This window comes from Pundamilia nyererei, unplaced genomic scaffold (genome assembly GCF_000239375.1).
Source record: "Pundamilia nyererei isolate P.nyererei 1_Seehausen unplaced genomic scaffold, PunNye1.0 scaffold00089, whole genome shotgun sequence".
Taxonomy (NCBI): Eukaryota; Metazoa; Chordata; class Actinopteri; order Cichliformes; family Cichlidae; genus Pundamilia; species Pundamilia nyererei.
Genome location: NW_005187490.1, coordinates 2,007,600 through 2,025,730, shown reverse-complemented (window position 1 = coordinate 2,025,730; position 18,131 = coordinate 2,007,600). Strand labels below are relative to the sequence as shown.

Below are 18,131 nucleotides of genomic sequence, written 5' to 3'. Positions count from 1 at the left end.
GTAGCTGTGCAGCACTGGCAGCGTGCTCCTCAGTTGAGATGGAGACTGGCAGCAAAGCTTGAGTGATTGATCCCTAATATGTCAATGAATTGCTTCGCCCTGCATGGATCATAATGTGGAGCTCAGTGAGCTCGCAGCAGACATTCAGCATCTTTTCATTACAGTTATTATCACTAATATTTTTAACTGTCTACTTGTTCATTGTTGGCGAATATTCTTTCTTGGATTCATTTGAATATTTTCAGACATGTTATCTTGGGCTCTGTTCATTGTTATTTTACATGATTGATGCTCCATTTATGCTGATGTTTATAGCTCTACTCTCCTGCAAACGATGAAAGCTAAACACAAGGGCCTACATTGGGTTCAGTTTCAGTAAAATGAATTTCTGCAAAGAGGTGTAATGAATTGGTACTTCATAACTAGATTAAAAAAATAGAATAAAAAGAATAAGCCCAGAAGGGCTGACTGTCCTGAACATCTTTATAATAATTATTGAGAGAAATACCAATTTCCTGCATTCATTGTTTTGACGTGTGCTGTGCTTGTTGCAGTGGCACTCATGGCTACATGGCTCCAGAGGTTCTTCAGAAGGGGACGGCATACGACAGCAGTGCCGACTGGTTCTCCTTAGGCTGCATGCTCTTCAAACTCCTCCGAGGGTAACCACTCAGGCTTTACTTGTTCCTCTCAGCTCATCTATCCCCCTTGCTGCACTGTCCTGACTTCCTGTCAGCTTTCAGCCTGCTCTGCCACTCTCAGTAAACTCTTCGAATCTGCTCGCTCGCCTTTCTCGGCATCTCTCACCAGCCTGCTTTCTATTTGGTGTGTGTTTGATCTTGTTTGTGTGCAAGCCTGTGTGTGTGTGTGTTTGTTTGATCTGGAGTGTGTAAATGCCAGAGGTCTGGGTACAGTAGGTCAGAAATCCGGTAAAAGCAGCTGTGTGTGTGTGTGCGTGTGTGTGTGTGTGTGTGTGTGTGTGTGTGTGTGTGTGGGGGGGGTGTTGGGCGGGTTTGCTTATCCTGAGTGAGCAAAAGAGAAGAGCAAGTGTGACGTGAATCCATTGATGTTCAGATCCATGTGTTTGAACACTTTAAAGAGGAAGAGTGTGCAGGCCTTTGGTCAAAGGTTGTCTGCGTCTTTCAACACTAGAGTCCAAATTCTCAGAGCTGGATGAGATTTCTTTTTCTTTTTTTTTTTTTGGGAAAACACTTAAAGCAAGATGTGGTCAGTATCGTTGTTTTCTTCTTTTTACACACACATATACACTGTCTCACACAAGTGAGTACACCCCTCAAAATTTTGTAAATATTTTGTTATCTTTTCATGGGACAACATCGAAGATATGACACTTTGATACAATGTAAAGAAGTCAGTGTACAGCTTGCTGCCCCCTCTAAGTAACTCAATACACAGCCATTATTGCCTAAACCGCTTGCAACAAAAGTGAGTATATATACATATATATGTGTCTATATCTCTACCTGTCTGTCTGTCTAGACATGTCTATACAAATATCTAGATATAGGCATATGGATAGATATACATAGATATATATACCCCCCCCAAAAAATATCACTCCATCAATTAGTGAACAGTCTCTGAAATAATAATTTTCATCCTGTTCCATGCCCATATTTAATTTGACACACTACAGGGTTTTGGCTAAGAAGACTGGCTTCAGGCTTAATAGACGTTCTTTTGCATATTTTTGTATTTGTTCCACACTGTTGATGATGTGTTACCTCTCTAGTGTTATCTCTTTCTGAGCAGCTGATACATTTTCGTTCTTGGCTTTACTCATCCGGACATCCTGGCTTCTGAGAATTATTTTTTTTTCTTTCACCAACGCACCACTACCTTTTTTTGAGGGAGTGGGGAACATGTTGACTGTGATTGGTTGTTGCGACGGCGTTACGCCAAATCTACGTACTGACTGATAGGCCAGATGTGCTGATCGAATTTTAAAATCTTGGTTTATGGTTGTCATCGACAACCGTAAACTATAAACCAGGTGCTTCAAGAGCATGGAGTGTCTGGCCTATTGGTACAGGCCATTCAATCCTTATACAACCACTGCTGGAGCTTGGTCTGCATAAGTTGAGGTGGTTTGGGCATCTGACTAGGATGCCTCTTGGACATGGAGTTTCGGGCATGTCTCACCAGGAAGAGACCCAGGACACGCTGGAGCGATTATATCTCTCGACCAGCCTGGGAACGTCTTAGTGTCCTCCAGAAAGTCTGGATGAGGTGGCCAGGGAGAGGGAGGTCTGGGCTTCTCTGCTTAGGCTGCTAGCTGTAGCTTACTTACTGCTGCACTTGTTTCATAACTTTAGCAGCGAGCAAGCCAGCTTACCAGCCAAAAGGGTTAAAGAACTTATACTGTGTCAAGTCAGCTAGTTGCTGCTAGTAGAGATAAGCATTGAAGCTAGCAGAGAAGCTAACATTAGCCAGAAGAAAGCAATCTAAATAAAGTTCTCTCCAGATCCGGTGCCCTGCCTGCACCCCCCAAGTCAATATAAGTGACAATTTATTTATTTATTTTTTTTAGTCACTGCCTCTGTTCTAATTGAAGCTAATGTGTTCCTAACCTTTTAATCCAGTCCTTTGACTCGTGAACTGTGTGAAAGGATGGATACTATTTTTGCAGTATGCACTAACCTGTGCCATATTAGAATGCTTAAACTAAAATATGGTTCGTCATGAATCTTAATTCAGTCTGATAGTGCCAGTTGGATAGATGGTGTAGGACGCCCGGCTGTTAAAGCATTAAAAAACTCCTACTTTCTTCAGTGTTCTTTCCACACCAGCTGCACAAACACTCATTAACATCTACCAAGTCAGCATTTGAAGCTGCAGGTGTGTTGGCAGCGTCTGTGTAATTTACCTGAGGGAGTTTTTTGTTCTTGCTTCCAAACACCTCTTTTCTCACTCCATCCATCTCCACTTCTGCTGTTCCTAGTCATCGACAGTGTCACCATCTCGCTCTCTGTCTCTTCTGTTTTAGGCACAGTCCCTTCAGACAGCACAAGACCAAAGACAAACATGAGATCGACCGCATGACGCTCACCATGGTAAGATACATCCACACTACATGAGAGAAGATGCATGGGTGTCTGTGTGTAAACACATGTCAAAGCACACACAGGGGATTGTGTGTGTGTGTGTGTCTCTTTGCTTTACCCTAAGCACCTAGGTTTGGCCTGTTTGGCATATATGTGTATATATGTGTATATATGTGTATATATGTGTATATATGTGTATGTGTATATATATATATAGATAGATAGATAGATAGATATCTATCTAGATAGATAGATACACATATATACACATATATACGTACTGTACTGTGAAAAAACAGCCTGAGCAGAATCTGTTGCTAGTCTTTCCTGCACATCTTTGACAGGGTTGTATGTAAGTTTTGGGATCAGCTTTTAGTGTCTTTGCCTGTTGACCTTGCTTTTTTGTAGGTGTGCAGATAGAAATGGGAGCAGTATCCACTGTCACTCTTCCACTGGGAGCAAAGCTTGTAAAATAGCTCACTGTTTACAGGAACACAGCTGGATGAGCGAAAGTAGCCATTAGCTTGATCATTGTTTGCTGTGGGTTCAAACTTGTACACAGATCAAGTCCCTCTAAAACAAAATCATTCCACTGTGTGACTAAATGAAAATGTAACTCTTTTTAATTAGAACCTAATTGACTCAGTTTTGGTTGTTTTGAGTACCACATAATGTACCTGGGGTCGGTGTATGCGACACAAACACAACGACAATGGAGGATGTCGAGTCAGTGGTGTACCTGCTGCTAAGTCTGTTGCTTTGTGTCAGACTCATGGACCGCTGTATTGGTTTGTGTGCGGCCGTTTCCCTCGTTGCCAGGTTTCAAAATCGGCAGTTTTGATTTTCATGAAGTAGTTGCTCTGTTGGAACCTAGGCCGAGCGGGTACTGAAAAAGTACTCGGTACCAGGTACTTTGGCACCATACACCATACACCATTTTGGCCAAAATTTTAATAATAATAATAATGTATACTTTATTGATCCCCGTGGGGAAATTCCTCTCTGCATTTAACCCATTCACTCAGTGAAGCAGTGTTGATGTGTTGTATTGAAGAGATAACGGAGTTGAAGTAGGGCTGGGATGGATTTAAGTGTAATACTACGTTTGCATTGTGGGTCTATGAAACTCTCCTTAACAAAGCCTTTGAGGAGAACAAAAAGCACACATCCAGAAACAGAATGACACACCCACTGTTAATACACTGCCCCCTGGTGATGAAAGTTCAACTCTGCACTGGGTAACTGCACCAAGCATCTATAAGGTTTGCTAGATGGGGTTGATGAGGCAACATTGCACAATTAACTATTATTACACAAAGTAGCTTAGAAGGACTGGAGTCTACTCTGAGTGTCTGTCTGAGGAATTTGATGCTGAGCGTGTGGGATGGATGGTGTCTGCTGAGCCCACCCACGACATGTCTGCTTTACCCTTCTCACATCCACACCAGACTCGTGCAAAGGCGACATATCATGTTAGAGTGCAGGCAGGTTCATCATGACAAAGCACAATGTGAATGTTCACCACAGCCTGACGCTCATCTCTCTGCCTGCCATCTGCAGCAGCTGTCCATCACAGGGGAGTGGAGCCAGAGATCTGGCTCTGTTTGTGTGTTTTGTCAGGACATGAAACAGTTGAATTGTGACGGTGCTCCATCCCTCACATACACTGAGCATGCCTGCTAAACAGTGAAAGTATGATCTTTCATATCATAATAAATCCAGATTAGGATTTTAATCCAGCCACTTAATCTGGTTTTATCCTCTTAATCCTTGTCTGGGTGTGTATCTGTGTTTCAGAAAGGGGCTGGGAGAGGAGGAGGATTGCGATTCATCCATGAACAGACTAAAAATACTGCTTTATATGCCCCAGTGTTTATTAAACGTGATGAATGGTTTCATTACATAAACATGAAGGATGGAGAGCACAGTGAAAAGGCTGAGAGCTGAGCAGCCAAGACAGGAAGAGATGAATGGAGCAGATCTCAGTAGATGGCATGTCTGAACTTTGAAACACCTCCATGAAGCAACTGAGCAAAAAAAATCAAAGGGTGGAGGCTAACTTGGGTTGTAGCAGGGGGCTGTATGAAGAGAAATGGGCAGGTGCTAAAACGGCTGTTGACTTATCCCACTTATCAACCCTGTCTGTCCGGTGAAGGGCAAAGAAAAGAGAGTATGAATTACACTCTGCCTTCAGATGAGACTAGAAGAAGAAGAAGGACACTTGAGTCATTGAGCTTTCCAGACTTTTAGAGGAAAATGAAGGGTGGTTAAAAATAAAACTTCAAATTTGAGTTGGCTTTTAAGGGAAGGCTGTGCTATACTGTGGGGAGAAAAAGTGAGGTATAACCGCATGCCACACTTTCTGGATGCTGCTCGGCTCTGTTTTTTCACCTTTTTGGGGACAGAACCTGCAGGGACGCGTTTCATGTGTAGAGTCCCAAAAGCTAGTTGGAAGAGATTCTTGGAGCAAAAGACACTAGCTCGTCTGCAGGTTTCATTTCAAGCTGAACTTTGTCTGGTGTTAAACATCAACTGATACAGCTATTACAAATATTGTGAATGTAGGAAAAGCCTTTTAGTATTCACATCATTTCATTAGTTTGTTTTACTGAACTCTTCTAACAACTGTAACTGCCTAAAGTTCTGAAAGTTCATTTGTGATAATTTTAATTGTAAGGTAGTACAGAGCCATTATTCCATAGTTTAACCAAATTGACACAACCAGTGCAGATGTACACGTAGTTAAGATACTGCAGAATTATCAGCAGCACGTATTAAAAGATGTGAGGGAATGGAGTCGTGATCATGAGTACATGCAAACTTCTGACCACAGCTGTATAATTGCTGATCTAGTTGTTAACACATTTGCCCTGCATACAAAAAAAGGCTTCTTTGTTTCTGGGAGCAGACCCAGCCTCAGGGGGTCACTACTGAGTATACTCCTACTGCCTAGATTGTTTTGTTTTTTGTTTTTTTGTTGTTGTTGTTGTTGAAAAGTTTGTGAAGGTGGACCATAACAGCCGTTACTTTGGTGACTGGTGTTTAACTTTTGTTTTTAGTGGCCTCAGCTGTAATGGTATATACGCTTATTCCATTTTTATTTACACTTTTCAAAGAAACCTTAAGAACTCTTTCAGCTCTTTATCAGGTCATCAGCTGAACATGTAGTCAGTGCAAACGTGACATAAAAATATTACATCAGTAAGATCAGTGAGGTGAAAAGGTACTGCTTCAGTAAGTTGTACTTTTTTCATAATGCCTTATTGATATGTATTGGCTGTACCAATTACTCTGACCATTCTATCTACACGTACTCTGTCCTCCATAGATGCAGAGGTGCTGGCCCTGAGTTTGTTGCTTTTATATCTGCTATCTAAGCCTGTCTGTAATCAGAGGAGTTTGGATGTTATTTTATTTTTAAGCAAAGTGTTCACTGCAAAGTTCACTACTCAGTTCAAACATCTCACTCTCATTCCCTCCTCTTCCCTTCCTTCCTCCCTTCCTTCTTTCCTTCCTCCCTGTTTCACCCGCAGAATGTGGAGCTGCCAGACTCTTTCACTGCAGAGCTCAAAGATCTTCTGGAGGGGCTGCTGCAGAGAGATGTATCCAAGAGGCTTGGCTGCCAGGGCCGTGGGTATGATATGCACGCACCGCACACACTTATTTTCATATTTTAGTGAGGACCTCTAAGGGTACGTTCACACTGCAGGCGAAAGCACATCAAATCCAACTTTTTTGACCCTATGCGACCCATATCCGATCATGGTATGACAGTGTGAACAGGACAAATCCGATATTTTCAAATCCGACCTGGGTCACTTTTGTATGTGGTACTGAATCCGATACATATCTGATGTTTTAGTGTGTGACGTCTTCTTTTGCACATACGAGCCGCTTTGAGGGTTCACACTAGAGCGCGTTTGCTGTCACATTTTATTTGTAGTGTGAACAAGCAGACAAAAAAAATTGGATTTGATCAAAAAATCAGAATTGAGCATTAAGATCTGCAGTGTGAGTGTAGCCTAATTGACACAATGCCGCTTACCCTAGCCAATAAAAATGAATGCCTAAACCTAACCATAAACTAATTGTAACTAAAACCACATTTTGAGCCTCAAAAAGGCCTTCAGACACATGGGGATGGGCACTTTGTCCCCATAAGTGACTGTTGGTCCCCACAAGTACACACAGGCTAAATTTCACATTAACCTCTGTCATGTATCAGTGTTTACATACACAGGCATGCAGATGAATACATCAGTTAGACAAATTTTGCTAAATGTGCTCATTAAGCCTGATAACACTGGGTGGTGTAGTTTGCAGTCCGCTGGAGACAAATGGTGGTGGACATGAAGTGGACTAATAGAAGCTGAGTTCATAACTAATTTGATCATTGCTGTCATTTTGCATCAGCTTATAATTAAAGCCAAGGGATGGATCTTTGTCTGCTTGGGGTTAAATGGCAGAATTGTGTGCGTTTGTCAGAGGGCTGTATTATGGCAAACAGTGCCACCTAGTGTGGATATGAGAAATAACACCGTTTTGTGTGTGTGTGCGTGCGTGTGTGTGTGTGTGTGTGTGTGTGCACGCAGAGCCTCTGAGGTGAAGGAGCATCAGTTTTTCAAAGGCATTGACTGGCAGCAAGTTTACCTCCAGAAGGTAAGTGAGGTTCACTTCTGTTGTGAATCTGCTTTATTCTTTGTTCTCTCAGGATTTCTTGCCTGGAAGCTTATAAGTCTGGTTTCCATGATGAAGCTAATTAATGTACAGTGTTTGATCAGACAGCGATCACAAGGTATCCAACTCTGATCTATACTATTATAGCTATAATGCAGGAGAGGTCATCAGCAGGTCTTCAGAGCTATGCTTACAAAAGCTGCAGTAGCTGCTGGTTATGTACATTTATAATTGTTGCTGTCATGATTAGCAAAGAAAAAAAAACTGACAAGTTGAGCCCACTTTGAATATGACATTATATCCACAAGTCTGATACTGATACTCAGTATCAGATGAGGCACAACTATTCATGCGATAAATTAATGAGTTTTGTGAGGTTCTTCAACAGCAGAAGAGTCTAGCTCGGGGGTGGGCAATCTCAGTCCACGAGGGCCGGTGTCCCTGCAGGTTTTAGATGTGTCCTCGAACCAACACAACTGATTTAAATGGCTAAATTAGCTCCTCAACATGTCCTGAAGTTCTCCAGAGGCCTGGTAACGAACTAATCATGTGATTCAGGTGTGTTGACCCAAGGTGAGATCTAAAACCTGCAGGGACACCGGCCCTCGTGGACTGAGATTGCCCACCCCTGGTCTAGCTGATTCTTGCCATAGTAATGAGTCTGTGACGTCTGTTTCTGTCTATCAGCCTCACATCTCTACAGTAATTATTTCATTCACAGCCTTACAGCAGGTTTTACTCGCCTCACCTGTTGACGACTCATATTGTCTCCAAGGCCACAAACTTATCTGTTTTTGCCCACAGTTCACATACTATAACTGGCCACATTAATTGTTGCTCTGCTTTTGCCATCCAGTTCACTAAAAAACTACGACTTGATGGCATCCATTGCTGGGCCAATGTTTACTTAGGAGTTAGCAGTTAGCAGGCAGTGCTAACTTCAGTGGGTAGGCTTTCAAATCAGTGTGAACAACCAGACCAAAAAAAAAAAATGGATTTGATCAAAAAATTAGAATTGAGCATTAAGACCTGCAGTGTGACCTTAGCCTTAGTGACCCTTTGACTTAGGGTTAATATATCATTCAAACTGAAAGCCACATAAAATCTTGGAGTTTTCCTCCAATCAGGTAAACTAATGGAGGCTAACTAACTGACTAACTCTGAATTGGACTACATTAGTCCATGCCAATTACTGTTGCTATGGTTACCTTGAGGGAAGAACTACTACAGGACTGTTGCTTTGCTAACACTCCTGTTTTGCTTTTATCGTCCTCTCACTTGTTACACGTTTTGCCTCATCTTCTGAAATCCATGTGTCTGTTCTCCCCCTCTTCCTCTGTCCAGTACTCTCCTCCTTTAATCCCTCCAAGGGGAGAGGTGAATGCTGCAGATGCTTTTGACATTGGATCTTTTGATGAAGAGGACACCAAGGGCATCAAGGTAAAACAATCTTACACTTCCATCTCCTCTGTTTATTTTAATTCAATTTAGTTTTATTTATATAGCTCCAAACCACAACAACAGTCACCTCAAGGTGTTTAATATTGTAAGGTAGACCCTACAATAATACATACAGAGAAAACCCAACAATTATATGACTCCCTATGAACAAGCACTTTTGCAACAGTGTGAAGGAAAAACTTTTAACAGGAAGAAATCTCCAGCAGAACTAGGCTGAGGGAGGGGCGGCCATCTGCTCAACCGGTTGGGGAGAGAGAAGGAAGACAGAGATTAATAACAAGTAATGATTCTATGCAGAGGGGTCTATTAACACATGAGTGAGTGAGAAAGGTGACTGAAGAGGAAATACTCAATGCACCATGGGAATTCCCCAGCAGCCTACACTTATTGCAGCATAACAAAGGGAGGTTTTTATGCCTAATCCTAAAAGCAGAGATAGTGTCTGTCTCCCAAATCGAAACTGGAAGCTGGTTCCATAGAAGAAGGACCTGGAAACTGAAGGGTCTGCCTCCAATTCTACTTTTAAATACTCTAGGAACCACAAGTAAGCCTGCAGTGCGAGAGTGAAGTGCTTCTCAGGGAGTTTTTAGGACATCCTGATAATAACGAGTTACAGTCGTCCAGCCTAGAAGTAATAAATGCATGAACTAGTTTTTCAGCGTCACTCTGAGACAGGATATTTCTAATTGTAGAGATGTTGCGCAAATGAAAGAAAAGCAGTCCTATATATTTGCTTTATATGTGCACTGAAGGACATATCCTGGTCAAAAATGACTCCAAGGTTCCTCACAGTGTTACTGGAGGCCAAGGTAAGCCATCAGAGTAAGAATCTGGTTAGCTACCATATTTCTAAGCTTTTCAGGGCCGAGTACAATAACCTCAGTTTTATTTGAATTTAGAAGCAGAAAATTAGAGGTCGTCCAGGTCTTTATGTCTTTAAGACATTTCTGCAGTTTAACTAATTGGTGTGTGTTATCTTTCTTAATGGATGGATAAAGTTGGGTGTTATCTTCATAGCAGTGAATATGTATGCTATGCCTTCTGATGATAATGCCTGAGGGAAGCTAGTTAACGTTACAGGGATGGTTGGCTCAACAGTGCTCTGACTTTTTGCCAGCCCGGCTACAGTGCTGAAGAGAAACCTGGGGTTGTTCTTATTTTCTTCACTGTGCAATAGTAAGATGTATGTTCTGGCTTTGCGGAGGGCTTTCTTATAAAGCAGGAAACTATTTTTCCAGGTTAAATTATGATCTTCTAAATTTGTGATAGGGCATTTCCTCTCCAGCTTACGAGTTATCTGCTTTTAGGGTGAATGTTTGAGTGTTATCCCAGGGAGTCAAGTACTTCTGATTTGAGGCTCTATTTTTCACAGGAGCTACAGTATCCAGAGCCATACTCACTCATATAGTGAGGAGGTAAAATTATTAACAAGATAATCGACCTCTGTTGGAGTAGCGTTCAGATAGCTGCTCTGCTCTGTGCTGGTACAGGGCATTGAAGATGATAACAGCACATGAATTATATTCTTAAACTTAGGTGCAGCATTTTCAGAAAGACATTTACTGTGATGAAATCTACTCCACACTGCTGTGTAATCGATTATTGTAAGTCTAAATGTTTTTTGGAAATGATCAGACGGGAGAGGGTTTTCAGGAAACACTGTTAAATGTTCAGTTTCTATGCCATATGTTAAAACAAGATCTAGAGAGTGATTAAAGTGGTGGGTGGGTTCTCTTACATTTTGAGAGAAGCCAATTGAGTCTAATAACAGATTAAATGCCATGTTGAGGCTGTCATTTTTAGCATCTACATGAATGTTAAAATCACCCACAATAATTATTTTATCTGAGCTGAGCACTAAATCATATAAGAAGTCTGAGAAATCAGACAGCTTCACTGTGTCCTACCCACTGGCTTTTATTTTGTTTTTTTCCCCATTTCAGTAATTGCGTTATTAGTGGATAATCAACTTGCTGCTGTTCTTAAAGTGCAGTCACAGTTTACCAGCCATCCACACGTTACATGTTACACCCTGTACTCAGAGCAGCTTCAGCTTTACTTTGTTAGATTACATTTTGTGACAGTAGTCCTCGTTCTGCAATGAAAACGTTCTGCCAGTGCACCCAAACAGCAGAACCAAACAATGACTGCTGTTTGTCACATGTACTTGTTTATTAAAATGTTGGCAGAGGAGTGCCTTATAAATTTCGCACACATGTTCTTCCTTTAACACACAGACATGTAATAAATCTGTGGAAAACACGGCTTTATTTGTTAAGCTAGGTAGGCTTTTAACCATAATCTCACAGACATTAGATGTTCTTTGTCCCATGATGTTTATGTTTCAATTCCCTTCATGTTAGATTACCAGAGATGTGACACCATGTGTGCAGTGGGCTGCTGTGTTCAGTGATGTGCTGGTTTCTAGTCATACAAAGTGTGGTGCAGAGAGAGTCAGACAGCAGCTGTATTTTTCTGTAACGTGGAAAGTTCACCAGGGCAAAGAAGAGCTGATCAGAATGAAACTTCTTACTAAAATTACTAAATATTTTTCCAGGAAATGAAATTCCCAAGAGCTGTAGTGCATGTTCACAGCAGGGCTGCAGCCCGAGAGGTTTAAATAAATTAGCCACTTGATACAGCTCAGTGGCATCTCTGCTTCCTGATTTGTGTCAGACACGCCAGCCTGCTTGCAGCTGCAGGTTTTTAAACATGCAGGCTTAGAATACTCCATCTTATGCAGGCTTATTTAAGTATACTTATTAAAGCATACTTAAATAAGCATAGACTGGTGGTAACTTGGACATGAACTAATTAGATTTTTGTGCGCCAGAGTTAAAGGTCAAGGGGAATCTTACTTAACAAGCACATTAATATCACTTTTTTCCACAAATGTCGAAGTCATTATATTTTGTGTTGAGTGTGTGTCAACTTAGAGTGTGATGTCATGTTGTGCAAAAGCACGTTTCTAGCCATAATTCATCACCGTATTTCAGGAGTGGAAGGTGAAAAAGATGTTCAGTGATCTCTCAACCATGATTTCAGACTGTGGTGGAAGAAAGCACATAGAGAAAGTGAGTTTGTAGAAAGGGTTCATAGAAAGCTGCTGTATAACATTAGCACCAGTCTCCTGGTTGCTCTGCAGCAGCAGTTTCCTCTTTCATTAACATTAATGTTGCTGCAGTTAACATTTATTTGTTCTCTGTTGCTCCAGCGCACAGAAATGAAACACAGGAGCGTTTGTTTGCATTTCTCAGATGGAGCTGGTCTTTAACGGGGGACTAATCATCATCATCATCATCATCATCGTTTATTTATATAGCACTTTAAAAACACACAAGGCTGACCAAAGTGCTGAACAATAGAAACACAATAGATACCATAAGAATAATAAATACGATAAAATAATAAACATAGCGAAAACACGTAAATACAAGTCAGTCAACCACTGAGTCAAAAGCCAGTGAATAAAAATGCGTTTTCAATCTGGATTTAAAAACCAGCACTGATGTAGATTGCCTAATGTGAAGAGGAAGATTATTCCAAAGCTTAGGAGCCACAATAGACTAATATTCAAAACAACTGCCGGATAGTAAAGGTTGGAGCATTAACACACCAAGGAAGGTGTGTAGCCCCAGTCCACCCTGGTATGCGCAGATAGATTACTGCAGTATGATTGATTTAAATAGGTTAGAGATATTCTGTAACACAATACAGTTGTACAGACTTAAGCCTCCAGGATCTCCGACATGGTAGGATTTATTGCAGGCCATTTATATTAGACTGCTTAGTATTGGCTGCGTATCAAATGATCTGCCAGCAGAATGTAGATAAGTAAGAAATCCATTTCTAAAGACTTCATTTTAGTAAAAAAACAAAGAAGAAAATGTCAGATCCCAGCAGATTTAAGACACCTGTTTGGCATTGGACATGTGGCAGTAGGTGGAATATTTTACTATCGATGATGTAATGTTTCCAGATGTTGTTGCAAAGAACAGTGAACTAGACTATTTAAAGGACTGTTTGAGCATTTTGGAAAGCTGATTTTTATTTATTTATTTTGTCCCCAGACAGAAAGCTAGGCCTCAGATTTCCCTAAGAGCAGGAGGAAAGATTTAAAGCACAATACTCTGAGACAGAATAGGGCTTAGCTTACGGTGACCATGTGCTGTAAAACACAGCACAATGTCAGAAAAGGCAGCAGCATTTAGGGCCAGTGTTTGGTTCATTGTTTTTTCCTGTGAGTGGATGTTTCACACGGTCGGGTCTGTCTCTGGTGACAGGTCAGTGTCATTTCCTCTTTCTGTGCTGCTCTTCCATTCGAAGAGGAAAGTCTGAAATCCGGAGTAGATTTCCAACTTGGAGAGTCAGAGAAGAATTGACCTCACAGCCCAAGATGGCTGCAGTTCATGTAAACATGAGTAGAAGCCTAAAACTCGTCATTTGTATTGCTGCTGTTGTGCAAACTTAACCAGGCGCCATCATTTGTACTTATATTAGAGCTATTTCTTATATTTTGTAAACTTTGCAACATATTATATTATTTAATTTAGCTCAGTCTGTTACTGCTATTCTCTTGGCGCAACTGTAACCACATAATTTCCTTAGGGATTATTAAAGGATTCTGATCACGAACGGACTGTAGCTGCAGTTTTAAGAGGAGCAGACAGGAATTGTGTATTATTGCTACATATGGATGACTGGCTCAACCTTGCTAGAGGGCCAAAAATAAAGGCAACTTTACTATTGAATGCCTTCAACTCAACTTGACAGAAGGCTGAAATCATAAAGGCACATTTTAACATCAGCTCCAAACATCATCAAACAAAAACTGAAGACTTATATTTTTTTGATTCGATGTTTTGCACCTCAAGGCCGCTGTAGGAATTTGTCACTTAGGCTCTACGTCTTGGTATAAGCATATGTATAACTAAACATGCTGCACTCTGTCTGTGTTTGTGCCTGCGTGTGTGACTTAGCTGCTGGACAGTGACCAGGAGCTCTACAAGAACTTTCCTCTGGTCATCTCAGAGCGCTGGCAGCAGGAGGTGGCAGAGACGGTCTACGAAGCTGTCAACTTGGACACCGATAAGAATGAGGCCCGCAAGAGGGCTAAGAACAAGCAGCTGGGCCACGAGGAGGGTAATGATAATAACGGACAAATCCGCACACAGCCCAGTACAGATATCCTGTCAGTACACCTCCTGACTGTGTGTCCCTTTGTGCAGACTATGCCTTGGGGAAGGACTGCATTATGCATGGCTACATGCTGAAGCTCGGGAACCCGTTCCTCACTCAGTGGCAGCGCCGATACTTCTATCTGTTCCCCAACCGTGTGGAGTGGAGGGGAGAAGGCGACACTCGGGTGAGTCTGCCTCACAGCATACACTTTAAATTCACTGCACGTTTGTACGTCATGTGACCGCCTATCATGGGCTGAGGGCTTTCGGCTTGTTCATCATTTGGTCAGTGTCTGTCTGTCTGTCTGTCTGTGCTCATTCCATTCTGAAGGAGAGGTGGCTAAAACCTCTGAAAAAGCAGAGAGACTGGGTGAGTGTTACCACCAGGCTCAGGTCCCTGCTGTGTCCTCAGCACCCCTGCTGTTTAGAGTTGTAGTCTGCCTCCCTGCTTGAAAGTTGGTAGTCAGTCAACTTCAGTTTTTACTCTTTGTCGATCTGGTTTTATGGTACTGCAAACGTGTCCGATCACGTGCACAATTCTAGGTGGACCACCCACCCCAAACCTGCTCCCATGCATTTCTCCACAGTCTGGACTGCACGTCACTGGAAGCAGATTATGGAAATGTCTGCTCGGTGTTGATTGGTTTACAAGTGGGCAGGGAGCAACAGGAGAGGTCACTGGGAACAGGAGAATAAGAAGAAAATTTGAAAAAACGTAAAGATCAGAAAATAAAGCATTAAATGCACAGAGTGTGGCTGCAGTGTTTAACACTCAAATTCACTTCAGCTCTTTGTATGTTTGCTCTCCTCCGCGGCCGACGGACCACCAACAGCACAAGCAAGAGTAGCTCGCTGCCACCGTCTGACAACAAAGCTCACTGCAGGCCTCAGACCATCTCAGACTGCAGCTATTAGCCTAACAACACAAGTGAAGGAGCACTTGCACGGTCTTGATTGTGTTAGTGTTTCCATGAAGTACACTGCTTACTTGTGTGTAAGTGTAATGTGTGCACTGAACTATACTTTCATCAAAACTAAAGGGAAAACTCAGCTAGGCTCTATCTGAGAGACTTTAAAATAAACAAACAAACAAAAAAACACACACACACACACACACACACTATTTGTGCTTACACTGGTGTGTTTTACATGTTAATTACCATGTGGTCATATCTCGGTGTTTTATACACAGAGCCACCTGGTAGAAACACATATGGTCCTGGGACTTTTCCCCTCCTGGATGCTCTCTATTTGTTATGCTGAGGGTTTTTTTGAGGCGAACATGTTTATCCAACACACCCATTTTGGTAGTTGCAGTGTTCTCCCTCCAGGAATCTGCTGACATTTGTGAGTCCTTGCATTGAGACTGTTGTTCGTTGCCTCACTTAAAAATTGGGGGGGGGAAAGTAGTTCGTAATGCTTAGGAGGACTTGATGGTAGGTGTGGATTTAGAAAAAAAAAATTTCCAATTCAAATTAGGGCTGCTCGATTATGGCAAAAATGATAATCACGATTATTTTCACTGAAATTGAGATCTCGATTATTTGACGATATTTATTTAACCCTTTAAGACCTACTATAGAACCAAGTCCGCCAGAGCTTATATTATTTTTTTATTTTATTTATTTTTTTACATGCTGTAGTGCCATTTTTGGGAGCATTTCAAGTTGCTATACATCAATACAACTGTTATAGCCCATATTTTAATAATATGTATGCATAGTAATTACATTAATTACAAAAAAGTGCAATAAACTACAAAAAAATTGAAAATTATTTTTGTTTTTTTCACATATATTTCTACTTGGGGAAATTTAAGAGGCTTATCCCTCAAAACTTTAAATACAAAAAAGTTGCAAAAAATAGTTTCCCACAGTAAATTTATTTTGAGTGTCTTCATAGTTTTATTTTGGAGATACAGCAATTTTTATATACTGCAGGAAAAACAAAAAACAATCCTATGATGCAAATTTGCAAAGAAAACAGCATGTGCATCAAAATAGACTATTTCCAGCAGTGCAATTTGAGTTCTAAGCATCCCAGAAACTATTCAGAAAAGTATAGAGTCAAACATGACTTATAAAAACACCAGTATAGGCTTTTAAGGCCTACATACAAGTTAAAAAAATAAATAAAATTACATTTTCCGTGAAAATGAAAATGATCGGATTGGCAAAGCGTGTTTCTGGAATATTATGTTTTTGTTCCTGCAAGCGCTTTTTATGCAATTTTTGCAAAGCTTTATGTGGAAGGAAGCTGATGGCATAAGATGTAAGTACAACTCCTCTGGTTTCATATGCAAAAAAAATTGTTGCGCTAGCTTACGCTGTTCCGGTTCTACAGGGATTTAAAGGGTTAACAATAACAATGTATTGAATAATGACTTTACAAAATAATATAAAATAGTGTGCAAATACTGATAACAGTGCAAATGTTTGCAATATAAAAAAATAAATGAAAAATGTAAACATCTACGTTTAGTGAACTTTGCAGTGTTGCTCTGTGGCGCAGCTATGACACCGTAGCAATGTTTACACACTGTGTCTACTTGATCCACCTCAAGTAGAACCCATAATGTTTCCACACCACTGAAGTTTTTTTTTACCTCTCTTTTCAACTAACGGCAGTCACTCTCCTCCCCAAATAACTTCTGCTTAGCTTTCCGAGCTTCCCTCGGGTCCTCTTATTGTTGTGACACTTGTTGGAAATGCAGAGAGGTGCACTCGATTTGCCACACGGAGCAGCGCGAGAGTAAAGCACGAGGGAGGGGCTAATAATCGGCTCAGTCATTTTTAATGATCGTTGAAAGCCCAGATCGTAATCGTGATTAAAATTCGATTAATTGAGCAGCCCTAATTCAAATTCATTTTAGCTTGAATAACGCAGTATCGATTCAGTAAATCCTGAATTGATTTTTAAACATAAATATATAAATATATCCAAACTATGCTTCACATGTGATAAACATCGTCATGAATTCCCTCTTACTTTTGCCGCTTTGTTTCCACCATGATAAAATCACACTTCCTGCACAGCCCCCCCAAGTGTACTTACATTTCAAATCTCAGATTTCTGCATTATTCACTTACTTATTACGCACCAGTCTACCATTGTGCGTTTTATCCTCATTTAGTTTGGCACAGAGACATCTGCTGTGATGCTTACACTCTGATGAAGTCTCACAAGTGTCAGCTTTGTTTTTATGCATAGATATAAAAATATGGATATGTACTGATCACTGATAAATGATCAGAATTATAATATATCTGACTGTGTGAATCAAAATTGAATTGAATCGAATCGAATCAGGACCTTCGGAATCGAATTGATTATAGAAATCCGTGACAATACCCAGCCCTACTCCATGGCACAGAACAGGGCAGTCACACCAGCTGCGGCTGTGATGCATCGACGTGTAGTAGGGTTTCAGAGGGGTTTGCAGTACCAGCGTAGCTACAGCAGAAATTTAACACATAAGTCTAAATTCTCCATTACTCTTCTTCATCATGAGTTCCTCTGTGACTGTCCTAACACACCCTGAAATCCTCTGTGCCAGTGCTTTTTAGTGCTTTAGGGATAAGGTGTACATCTCTGCAGCAGCTGTGAGCCAGAGCCAGAAGTCTTGTTGGTGAAATCCATCTGAACACTTTGTGATCACTCAATTATCTTTGCAGCAAAACCTGCTGACGATGGAGCAGATCGTAACCGTGGAAGAAACGCAGATTAAAGACAAGAAGTGTATCCTGCT

At 41.1% G+C, this 18,131-nt stretch overlaps 1 protein-coding gene across 1 annotated transcript in view; it reads left to right on the top strand.

Moving 5' to 3' along the window:
- Window positions 1-18,131, top strand: part of grk3 (G protein-coupled receptor kinase 3) — a 72,046-nt gene that overhangs the window by 52,469 nt on the left and 1,446 nt on the right. The window contains exons 13-21 of the mRNA XM_013912401.1: window positions 555-662; window positions 3,008-3,074; window positions 6,599-6,699; window positions 7,658-7,724; window positions 9,087-9,182; window positions 14,183-14,345; window positions 14,432-14,568; window positions 14,715-14,753; window positions 18,058-18,128. Of these exons, the coding sequence (XP_013767855.1) occupies window positions 555-662; window positions 3,008-3,074; window positions 6,599-6,699; window positions 7,658-7,724; window positions 9,087-9,182; window positions 14,183-14,345; window positions 14,432-14,568; window positions 14,715-14,753; window positions 18,058-18,128 (849 nt within the window). The remainder of the gene's footprint in view (window positions 1-554; window positions 663-3,007; window positions 3,075-6,598; window positions 6,700-7,657; window positions 7,725-9,086; window positions 9,183-14,182; window positions 14,346-14,431; window positions 14,569-14,714; window positions 14,754-18,057; window positions 18,129-18,131) is intronic.